Consider the following 12,232-nt stretch of genomic DNA (forward strand, 5'->3'; position numbering starts at 1 on the left):
TAGATTGCATGTGCAGCACAAACAGTTCCCTAGTTCTTCTGACAAAAGGGATGGTGTTGGTCACCTGACTGCCATGGGCGTGGCCGGCTCCACCTTGGGCTTCTGTTTCTGAGTTGGCTCCTCCTCACTCTGTTTCTTCCAGCCCAGCCACCCACTGACGAGAGAGCGAAAGAGATCAATGCGAAAGAAAGGCAAGATAGGAGAGAGAGAAGGAAAGGGGAGAGAAAGAGTGCAGAAAGAAAGAAGCCATGCAGAAGACAGACAGAGGGAGAAGAGGGAGAGGACATACAGAGTTATATTTAATTAGTTGTCAGGGAAGAGAGGCTATATATCAGTGTATTGATGTTGCTGCTTTGTGTCCTGTGTGGCTGTATCAGAGGTAGCATGGCTCAGTGAAGGCCCAGCCGTATCAACACACCCACACACAGCACCACAGGGAATACTCACCATGATTAAAGGGAGCAGGAGGCCAAGATACTGACAACCGGGAAAAGACTCATACATACAATCACCAAGAAAAACACACACGCACCTGGCGGCGCTGAACAAGGCCGATGTGAGTTTGCTCGCCACAGCCAGAGCCACATGGGAGAGGAGAGGCTGGGAGCTACCCTGGAGAGAGATAAAAACAATCTTTTATGACTGGACATTTTCGTGCTGATTTGGTGGAAATCTCCGCTCTGTTTACAGCAGGGGTGGGAAAAATAAGGCAATCCAGTCGGCGGGAGATTTGAGTAAAAACCATTTTTTGGGGGTGGGGGGTAAACTATTTTGGGTTAAAATAACACTACAGGCTAGATAGAAAGTATGTAGAAATTATAATGGACCTTTATAAATGTTCAAATAACTGCCCTTTTTCAAAATAACATCCCTCCTCTGAATTTAGAAATCCTGATGTGGCCCACGAGCCAAAATTATTGCCCATCTCTGCTCTAGAGGGAATAGAAAAGTCAAAAATCACTGCTACTGGTCTGAACTAATGCCAACTGTGCTTACTTCTTAAAGAGTAACTACCAATCTCTCAAGGAGATAAATAGACAGGCATGAGGTGAAGAAAAAGATGGACAACACACACCTCAATGGCATAGTAGAAGCCTGTGTAGGGTCCTCCCCCCACAGTTATGTACTGACTCATGGCGGGGGGGCTGCCCTTCACAGAGGCATGGAAACCCCCCAGGATAGACGCATTCTTCATCTGGTCAAACACACACAGCGTCATTATACCTGACAAGGGAGGGAGGGGCGGAGAGAGAGAGTACCGTTATAATGGCGAACATAGCTACACTTTCACTGTCTGTCAACCAGAATCCATAATCTTCTCCAACTTCTGTTCACCATGCACCTGTCCTCCTGCCCAACTCCCTGTCCTCCTGCCACTCTCCCTCCAGCCCCCCCCATCCACTCCCTGTGCCCCTCCACCCATCTGACCCTCCCTCCTCGACTCTCTCACCCACGCTGCTGTGGTCTACGATGGTGTCCATATCCTGTAGACCCCACTTCTTATAGGCCAGAGGAGGAGGATGGACCACCTCACTGCCTGCTGCCGCTGCTGAGGGGCCGAGTAGGGAGAGAGAGCGGTAAAGACACAGAAAGTTAGGAATAATGAGTAAGAGAAGGGGTTTGGAGAAAGAGGTTAAGGAAGTGAGGGTTGCCAGAGAAAGAGGAGATGAAGGAAAGAGTTGCGTAAATGGTGTGGCATGACTAAAATCACCTCAAGCCACAATACACAAAATATACCCCCAAAAATACTACATGTACTACTCTAAGTGTCAAATACTAGCTTTTGTACGTGTGTCAGTACCTGCATCCTTTCTGGCAAACTCTGTCAACCCAGCCAGCAAATAGAGAAAATGGTTCTATTAAACATCATGTAACCTTTTATAGCACAATTACTATGGTACTGCAACTAGTTTTACAACTACGAACACTAACCTACAGCGCTGTGAAAAAGTATTTCCCCCTTGCTAATTTTTTCTACTGTTGCATTTTTTTATACTGAATGTTATCAGATCTTTAACCAAAACCTAATTTTAGATAAAGGGGACCTGAGTGTACAAATAACACAACAATGACATACATATTTTATAAACAAAGTTATGCAACACGCAATGCCCCTGTGTGTAATTGCCTTACACTCAATAACTGTTTGTGCCACCTTTAGCTGCAAAGACTCCAACCAAACGGTTCCTGTAGTTGTTGATCAGTCTCTCACATCACTGTGAAGGAATTTTGGCCCAATCTTCCATGCAGAACTGCTTTAACTCAGTGACATATGTGGGTTTTCAATAATAAACTGCTCGTTTCAAGTCCTACCACAACATCTCAATAGGGATTAGGTCTAGACTTTGACTAGGCTATTCCAAATGTGTTGCTTTTTAACCATGTTCATGTAGACTTGATTGTGTGTTTTGGATCATTGTCTTGCTGCATGACCCAGCTGCACTTCAACTTGCAGACGGATGGCCTGACATTCTCCTGTAGAATTCTCTGATACAGAGCAGAATTCATGGTTCCTTCTATTCAGGCAAGTTGTCCAGGTCCTAAGGTAGCAAAGCATCCTCAAACCATCACACTACCACCACCATGATGATTTACCATTGGTATGGCAACACAGTGCCATCACTAACACAGAGAGGCTGCTGCCTACATACAGACTTGAAATCATTGGCCACTTTAATAAATGGATCACTAGTCACTTTAATTAAACCTGTTAAGCCTCCCCCCTACTTTTTCGGAAATTCTGTTAAAAATCGCGCAACATTTTGGCGTCCTGCTACTCAGGCCAGGAATATAGTATATGCATATGATTAGTATGTGTGTATAGAAAACACTCAGACGTTTCCAAAACTGTTTAAATCACGGCTGTGACTATAACAGAACGTCTGTTTCATCGAAAAGCGCAGGAAAATCTGATCACTGGAGATGGGAAAAAATATCCATGCGCCACTTCAACCCATTGTTAAAGGTGAACCGTATTAAATGAGGCCGAGCTTGCAGTACCTACAGCTTCCACAGGATGTATAGAGTCTCCTCATTTGATTCTGATTTGATTCTTGGTAGATCCGACCAAAGGGAACCGATTCCCTCCGACCACCAACCTGAGGCATTGTCTCTGTGTTTTTCCGGACATTTTTCCACACGACCAACTATCGAATTTACATCGCCTCCTGATGATTTTTATAGCTTATTAACGTGTAGTTATACCTAAAGTTGCATTAGAAAGGTATTTCGAAGTGTTTTGTGAAAGTTTATCGTCGAATTTTTAACTTTTAAAAAATGACGTTACGTTATGAAACGCTATTTTTTTCCGTTTATCACACAGTCTTCATAGATCGATATCTAGGCTATATATGGACCGATTTAATCCAAAAAAGACCCAGTATTGATTATGGGACATCAAGGTGTGCCAAGAAAGAAGATGGTCAAAGGTAATTAATGTTTTATATTTTATTGTGCGGTTTGTGTAGCGCCGACTATGCTAATTCTTTTGTTTACATCCCCTACGGGTCTTTTGGGGTGTTGCATGCTATCAGATAATAGCTTCTCATGCTTTCGCCGAAAAGCATTTTAAAAATCTGACTCGGTGGCTAGATTCACAATGACTGTAGCTTTATTTCAATACCAAGCATGTGTATTTTAATGAACGTTTGCGTTTTAACTAATACTATTAGCGTGTAGCGTAGCGCATTTGCATTTCCAGAGCTCTAGGTGGGACGTCTGCGTCTCAAGTAGGCTCAAGAGGTTTTATAATGTTTACATATCTTGCATTACTCATCTCATATGTATATACTGTATTTTATACCATCTATTGCATCTTAGCCTATGCCACCCTGTCATTGCTCATCCATATATTTATACTTATACTTATTCCATTCCTTTACTTAGATTTGTGTGTACAAGGTAATTTTTGCAGAATTGTTAGATTACTTGTTAGATATTGCTGCACTGTCGTAACTAACTGTGGAATGCAGTTTTTGGTTTTCGCCAGACATAAATGGGACTCATCTCATCCAAAAAGTTGACTCAAGATGGCCAAAAAGCACCTGGAAACACCTGGATGGTCATCAAAACTCTAGGATGAATATTCTATGGACAGATAAGTAAAAAGTATATGTTTTTGGAAGACATGGGTCCCATTATGCCTGGCGAAAGCCAAACACTGCATTCCACAGTAAAAACCTTATACCAACGGTCAAGAATACATTCTGCTCTGTATCAGAGAATTCTATAGGAGAATGTCAGGCCATCCGTCTGTGAGCTGAAGCTGAAGGGCAGCTGGGTCATGCAGCAAGACAATGATCCAAAACACACAGTCAAGTCTACATGAACATGGTTAAAAAGTAACAATTTTGAAGTTTTGAAATGGCTTAGTCAATGTCCAGACTAGAGGTCGACCGATTATGATTTTTCAACACCGATACCGATTATTGGAGGACCAAAAAAAGCAGATTCCGATTAATCGGACGATTTAATTTTTAAAATATTTGTAATAATGACAATTACAATAATACTGAATGAACACTTATTTTAACTTAATATAATACATCAATAAACATCAATTTAGCCTCAAATAAATAATGAAACATGTTCAATTTGGTTTAAAAAATGCCAAAACAAAGTGTTGGAGAAGTAAGAGTGCAATATGTGCCATGTAAAAAAGCTCATGTTTGAGTTCCTTGCTCAGAACATAAGAACATATGAAAGTTGGTGGTTCCTTTTAACATGAGACTTCAATATTCTAAGGTAAGAGGTTTTAGGTTGTAGTTAATATAGTATTTATAGGACTATTTCTCTCTATACCATTTGTATTTCATATTCCTTTGACTGTTGGATGTTCTTATAGGCACTATAGTATTGCTAGTGTAACAGTATAGCTTCCGTCCCTCTCCTCACCCCTACCTGGGCTCGAACCAGGAACATATCGACAACAGCCACACTCCAAGCAGCGTTACCCATCGCTCCACAAAAGCCGCGAACCCTTGCAGAGCAAGGGGAACAACCACTCCAAGTCTCAGACCGAGTGGTAGGCACCCCGCTAACTAGCTAGCTATTTCACATTGGTTACACCAGCCATTAGGCTGATAGGCTTGAAGTCATAAACAGCGCTGTGCTTGCGAAGAGCTGCTGGCAAAACGCACCAAAGTGCTGTTTGAATGAATGCTTACGAGCCTGCTGGTGCCTACCATCGCTCAGTCAGACTGCTCTATCAGTCATAGACTTAATTATAACATAACACACAGAAATATGAGAATTTGGTCATTAATATGGTCAAATCCGGAAACTATAATTTTGAAAACAAAATGTTTATTATTTCAGTGAAATACGGGACCGTTCGGTATTTTATCTAACGGGTGGCATCCCTAAGTCTAAATATTCTTGTTACATTGCACAACCTTCAATGTTATGTCATAATTACGTAAAATTCTGGCAAATTAGTTCGCAATGAGCCAGGCGGCCCAAACTGTTGCATATACCCTGACTCTGTGTGCAATGAACGCAAGAGAAGTGACACAATTCCACCTGGTTAATATTGCCTGCTAACCTGGATTTCTTTTAGCTAAATATGCAGGTAAAAAAATATATACTTCTGTGTATTGATTTTAAGAAAGGCATTGGTGTTTATGGTTAGGTACAGTCGTCCAATGATTGTGCTTTTTTCAAATCATCCCCCAGCGTTGCATCGATTATATGCAACGCAGGACACGCTAGATAAATGAGTAATATCATCAACCATGTGTAGTTATAACTAGTGATTATGATTGATTGATTGTTTTTTATAAGATAAGTTTAATGCTAGCTAGCAACATACCTTGGCTTCTACTGCATTCATGTAACAGGCAGTCTCCTCATGGAGTGCAATGAGAGACAGGTGGTTAGAGCGTTGGACTAGTTAACTGTAAGGTTGCAAGAATGGATCCACTGAGCTGACGAGGTGAAAATCTGTCGTTCTGCCCCTGAACAAGGCAGTTAACCCACCGTTCCTAGGCAATCATTGAAAATAAGAATGTGTTCTCAACTGACCTGCTTAGTTAAATAAAGGTATAAAATATATATATATATAAAAATCGGCGCCCAAAAATACCGATTTCCGATGGCTATGAACACTTGAAATCGGGCCTAATTAATTGGTCAGTCCGATTAATCGGTCGACCTCTAGTCCAGACCTAATCCCAATTGAGATGTTGTGGCAGGACTTTAAACGAGCAGAAAATTAATCCACAGCCAAAAATTAATCCACAGCAATGTGAGAGACTGATCAACAACTACAGGAAGCACTTGGCTGCATTCATTGCAGCTCAAGGTGGCACAACCAGTTATTGAGTGTAAGGGGGCAATGACTTCTTCACACAGGGGAATTGGGTGTTTCATGTTAATTAAATAAATAAAATAAGTATCAATTGTTGTTATTATTTGTAAACTCAGGTTCCCTTTATCTAATATTAGGTTATGGTTGAAGATCTGACAACATACATGTATCAAAGATATTTTTTTTTAAATCGAGAAAATTATTTCTAATTTGCTGTCAAAAAGGGGAAAAGCCTTTTTGACAGCACTGTACCTCTACTGCTACTACAGTACCTCGACAGACACAAAACACACACACGGAGCAGTACCTCGACAGACACAAAACACACACACGGAGCAGTACCTCGACAGACACAAAACACACACACGGAGCAGTACCTCGACAGACACAAAACACACACACGGAGCAGTACCTCGACAGACACAAAACACACACACGGAGCAGTACCTCGACAGACACAAAACACACACACGGAGCAGTACCTCGACAGACACAAAACACACACACGGAGCAGTACCTCGACAGACACAAAACACACACACGGAGCAGTACCTCGACAGACACAAAACACACACACGGAGCAGTACCTCGACAGACACAAAACACACACACGGAGCAGTACCTCGACAGACACAAAACACACACACGGAGCAGTACCTCGACAGACACAAAACACACACACGGAGCAGTACCTCGACAGACACAAAACACACACACGGAGCAGTACCTCGACAGACACAAAACACACACACGGAGCAGTACCTCGACAGACACAAAACACACACACGGAGCAGTACCTCGACAGACACAAAACACACACACGGAGCAGTACCTCGACAGACACAAAACACACACACGGAGCAGTACCTCGACAGACACAAAACACACACACGGAGCAGTACCAGGACAGACACAAAACACACACACGGAGCAGTACCTCGACAGACACAAAACACACACACGGAGCAGTACCTCGACAGACACAAAACACACACACGGAGCAGTACCTCGACAGACACAAAACACACACACGGAGCAGTACCTCGACAGACACAAAACACACACACGGAGCAGTACTCGACAGACACAAAACACACACACGGAGCAGTACCTCGACAGACACAAAACACACACACGGAGCAGTACCTCGACAGACACAAAACACACAAACGGAGCAGTACCTAGACAGACACAAAACACACACACGGAGCAGTACTTCGACAGACACAAAACACACACACGGAGCAGTACCTCGACAGACACAAAACACACACACGGAGCAGTACCTCGACAGACACAAAACACACACACGGAGCAGTACCTCGACAGACACAAAACACACACACGGAGCAGTACCTCGACAGACACAAAACACACACACGGAGCAGTACCTCGACAGACACAAAACACACACACGGAGCAGTACCTCGACAGACACAAAACACACACACGGAGCAGTACCTCGACAGACACAAAACACACACACAGAGCAGTACCTCGAGCCACCTGGTTTCTGCAGGCGCGTAGAGACTGAAAGAGACTGAAGCCATCAATAGTGACCAGGGCTGCTGGGTAAAGAATGCTCAGCTCCTCATGCTAAGAGAGAGAGAGAGAGAGAGAGAGTGAGAGAGCGAGAAATTCATAAATACAAAGTGTCATGAAAAGAACCTTGATACCCAGGCCCAGACAGCTATCAGTGTTTTGGTGTGTGCTACAGCCGTACCTGCTCGGTGACACCAGGGTGGCGGGGGATCTCGTAGGTGCGACACTTGAGCCTCAGGACAGGATCCTCATTCAACAGCTGGGCTAGGAGTAGGACCCCACTCTGACAAAAACACACAAAACACCACTGTTAGAATAACATTAACACACCAGCCAGACTTCCAGGTAACAAGTCAATACTGCTGTACTGCACCTCTGTGTAGAAGCGAACATAACCAGATGAGAAGCCCACTACAATACAAGTCCAGTCTGGCCGACCTGTGGAACTCCTGAACACACACACAGACAGACCGACAGACAGAGTTAATACTTATCATTAGAACACAAACCTACATACACATTGATATGTACACACAAGTGATCATACGTGGAGGATGGACACACACACAGACAGTGTCGGACATACTAGATGGCTTACCTTTTCTGGCTGGCCAGAGGTATACAGATGACACTGCTCACACTCTCCCTGTAAAGAGGCAGGCACGCACACACACACAGTCGATATGCATACTTTTACAATGTAAGTAATAATGAACTTGCCATGTCAATAAAGTCAATTGAATTGAATTGAATCTGGAATCTAATCTTGACTTCTTTCTGTGTCCTTTCCTTTCCTCACATTCTCTCAGTCTAATCCCCTCTCTCATTCATCCACCCTTATGTTTCTTCCCGCTCCTCCTCCTCCGTTCTCTTTCCCCCCCTCCTCCGTTCTCCCCCCCTCCTCCCCGTTCTCTCCCCCCCCTCCGTTCTCCCCCCTCCGTTCCGTCTCCCTCCCCCCCTCCTCCGTTCTCTCCCCCCCCTCCGTTCTCTCCCCCTCCCTCCTCCGTTCTCTCCCCCTCTCCGTTCTCTCCCCCCCCTCCTCCCGTTCTCTCCCCCCCCCCTCCTCCCGTTCTCTCCCCCCCCTCCTCCCGTTCTCTCCCCCCCCCTCCTCCCGTTCTCTCCCCCCCTCCTCCCGTTCTCTCCCCCCCTCCTCCCCCCGTTCTCTCCCCCCCCCTCCTCCCGTTCTCTCCCCCCCCTCCCCCGTTCTCTCCCCCCCCTCCTCCCGTTCTCTCCCCCCCCCTCCTCCCGTTCTCTCCCCCCCCTCCTCCCGTTCTCTCCCCCCCCTCCCCCGTTCTCTCCCCACCCCCTCCTCCCGTTCTCTCCCCACCCCCTCCTCCCGTTCTCTCCCCACCCCCTCCTCCCGTTCTCTCCCCCCCCCTCCTCCCGTTCTCTCCCCACCCCCTCCTCCCGTTCTCTCCCCACCCCCTCCTCCCGTTCTCTCCCCACCCCCTCCTCCCGTTCTCTCCCCACCCCCTCCTCCCGTTCTCTCCCCACCCCCTCCTCCCGTTCTCTCCCCCCCCTCCTCCCGTTCTCTTCCCACCCCCTCCTCCCGTTCTCTTCCCACCCCCTCCTCCCGTTCTCTTCCCACCCCCTCCTCCCGTTCTCTTCCCACCCCCCTCCCACTCTTCCCACCCCCCTCCTCCCGTTCTCTTCCCACCCCCTCCTCCCGTTCTCTTCCCACCCCTCCTCCCGTTCTCTTCCCACTCCTCCTCCCGTTCTCTTCCCACTCCTCCTCCCGTTCTCTTCCCCCACTCCTCCCGTTCTCCCCACTCCTCCTCCCGTTCTCTTCCCACTCCTCCTCCCGTTCTCTTCCCACTCCTCCTCCCGTTCTCTTCCCACTCCTCCTCCCGTTCTCTTCCCACTCCTCCTCCCGTTCTCTTCCCACTCCTCCTCCCGTTCTCTACCCCCTCCTCCCTCTCTCCCTCCCCACTCCTCCTTCTGTTCTCTCCAACCCCTCCTCCCCCGTATTCCCCCTGTTCTCTCATTCCCTCCTCCCCCTGTTCTCTCACCCCTCCTCTGTGCTGAGAGTTCCACTCCAGGACACAGCCAGGGTCATCTCCTCTCGGCCGCCATCATCTGTCCGCCACTTCGCTGCAAGAAAGAGGAGACAATGTCAACACACACCCCGCCATCAGCAGTGTATGTGTCATTGGGGAGATGTTTATTAAGTATTTGAGGACATTGACTTTGTTTCATGTAGCCTTAATAAGGGTAGGGTAGAGAGCATGTGTGTGTACATTAACATGCGTGTCTGTGTTTTGGGACACATACCTGAGAGAAACACAGCCTTGTGGTCTTTGGCAACGACCATCAGGTCTGAGCAGGGAGACAGAGAAACCACACAGTCCTGCAGCCAGGGGGCACTCCCTGCAGCACTGTCCTCCTCCACCCCCTAAGGAACACAACAACAGGACCAAACCTTATAGATCACAGAGGGCTATGGAAGGGTGCTGTCTGATTTAGGCTAGTCTTCAGTTAAAGAATATAGATAGTGTAAGAGACAGACAAACTGACCGTGGTGGTGCCACTGCCATCTTCTTTGGCCTCAGGGTTATCCCATGACCCCCAGTCTGAGTCGTCCCAGGCCAGCTCATTCTCTGAGCGAGAGAGATCAATCACAACTATTAGGTGGTGCAATCCAGAGTCAATTGTCAGTTAAAATGTTAGTGGTTATTTGTAACTCAGCTGGTAGAGCATGGTGCTTTTAATGCCAGGGCAGTGGATTTAATTCCTGGGACCACCCATAAGTAAAATGTATGCACACATGACTAAGTCGCTTTGGTAAAAGTGTCTGCTAAATGGCATATATTATTATTATAATAGTTAGGCTATAAAGCTAAACATTTATCAAAATCAGGTGATGCATGATACACACTTGTACACACATCTTTGGACTGGCAGGGGCAAACTAACAAAGAAGGCGGAGAGAAAGCTGAGCATCAAGTACAAGAGACCTCCCCCGACCCAAAGAGAGAAGAGATGAAGTTGGAGATGCTATAAATATCAGTAAGTGGGAGAAGGAAAGAGATTAACAGAACTCGCATTGACAGTGGGACTCCTGTTGACATAGTCTGACTGCAACATCCATGTACAATGGCTCAGGGCTTTGAGTATGTGTATGTATGCTTATGTGTGTGAGTGTGTCTTCCTTTGTACAGCATCATGCGGTAATCTGTTCAAGCGCCCTCCTGTAGGATGACTCATATGACAAAGGGCAAATCCCCCCTCCTTCCTCCCTCTTTCCATCTTCATCTGCCTCCCGCTGGTACTGCAGCTCTCCAGGTCTCACCTGCACTACACCTTGCGCTCATCAACTGCTATAATCTCTAATTCTATTATTCATGATGTGACAGGTCAAAGATTTAAAGAGACATAGGAATACGTGCATTCTTTACACTCCCTGGTATTTGTAGCACTTAGAACACTGGAACAAAATTTGCGACTTGAGTTGTCAGAGAGAGTTGTCAGATTCTGCAGGCATGAGATGACAAGTGACGTAGCCCATAGAACAAATTACAGTCTAATTTCAACTGGATTGTCAACAACAAGTTGTGCAATTTGTGAACCATTATTTGGTCTCAATTTTTTTTTTACACACACACACACACACTTTATAAGTCTATAGCAAATGTTGCGGTTTGTATACCTCGTCTCTTTTTTCAAAGCAATCAAACAAGTTGGTCATAACCAGCAATTTAGCTCGCCCAGAGCTGAGCGTTAGCTAGTTAACTTACCTGTTTTCTTGTCCCCCAAAGAAGGGTTGTTTTGCTGGTTCTGGAACAAGAACTCCCGGACTGCTTTGAGTTCTTGGACCCGGCAGAACTCGAGCAGGCAGCAGGACATTTCGACCCCGTCCCGACGAGGCAGAGGGGATACAGGGAATTAGCCAGCTAAGCTAACGTTAGCTTGCAGCTGCAGTCCAACGGGGAAACAACAACGTTGCAGTATGATGAAGTTAGCGCTAATCAAGAAGACAAGACTCCTCAGGGATCCTTTGCGTTGAAATATGTATCGTTTCCATGAATGTTAGCAAACAAATACATGTACAAGGTGTTGCTGTCAGTGGATTTCGTTAATATTTGCACCGTTTCAACCCTTTACTTCAAGTGTTTTGGTGATGACCAATGACTGACTGTATTGTGATGACACATCGCTAACCATAAAATACAATCTCAAGGCACTTTTACAGAGACGATTTCGTGTACGTCGCCCTCTATGGCTCAGGAAGGCAGGTTCAACAAATAAAATTGAGCTTTGTTCAAGGTCAGCAAAGGTTGACAATTCAAACACAGCAAAAAACGCCTACCCTTCAGGCTTGAATCGATAATTACATTGGTGCCAGTAAAATAATAATATGTTAAATCTATTGGTGCTGCTTTTTCA

The 12,232-nt window shown here is 45.8% G+C and overlaps 1 protein-coding gene across 4 annotated transcripts in view; it reads right to left on the minus strand.

Annotated features, from left to right (window-relative positions):
* The window catches only part of rab3gap2 (RAB3 GTPase activating protein subunit 2 (non-catalytic)), a 29,497-nt gene extending 17,525 nt beyond the window's left edge, over window positions 1-11,972 (minus strand). For 2 of the 4 annotated variants that reach the window (XM_042330119.1, XM_042330117.1), the window contains exons 1-13: window positions 11,584-11,972; window positions 10,364-10,446; window positions 10,121-10,241; window positions 9,859-9,940; window positions 8,448-8,495; window positions 8,223-8,298; window positions 8,031-8,132; window positions 7,804-7,903; window positions 1,802-1,822; window positions 1,451-1,549; window positions 1,076-1,224; window positions 533-612; window positions 65-154 (exon numbers count right to left, since the gene is read on the minus strand). In XM_042330119.1, coding sequence (XP_042186053.1) covers window positions 65-154; window positions 533-612; window positions 1,076-1,224; window positions 1,451-1,549; window positions 1,802-1,822; window positions 7,804-7,903; window positions 8,031-8,132; window positions 8,223-8,298; window positions 8,448-8,495; window positions 9,859-9,940; window positions 10,121-10,241; window positions 10,364-10,446; window positions 11,584-11,692 — 1,160 coding nt within the window. In that variant the 5' untranslated portion in view covers window positions 11,693-11,972. The remainder of the gene's footprint in view (window positions 1-64; window positions 155-532; window positions 613-1,075; window positions 1,225-1,450; window positions 1,550-1,801; window positions 1,823-7,803; window positions 7,904-8,030; window positions 8,133-8,222; window positions 8,299-8,447; window positions 8,496-9,858; window positions 9,941-10,120; window positions 10,242-10,363; window positions 10,447-11,583) is intronic. The other 2 variants (XM_042330118.1, XM_042330120.1) reach the window with 2 other exon arrangements.
* Window positions 11,973-12,232: the final 260 nt, after the last annotated feature.

This window comes from Oncorhynchus tshawytscha, linkage group LG11, assembly GCF_018296145.1.
Source record: "Oncorhynchus tshawytscha isolate Ot180627B linkage group LG11, Otsh_v2.0, whole genome shotgun sequence".
Classification (NCBI taxonomy): Eukaryota; Metazoa; Chordata; class Actinopteri; order Salmoniformes; family Salmonidae; genus Oncorhynchus; species Oncorhynchus tshawytscha.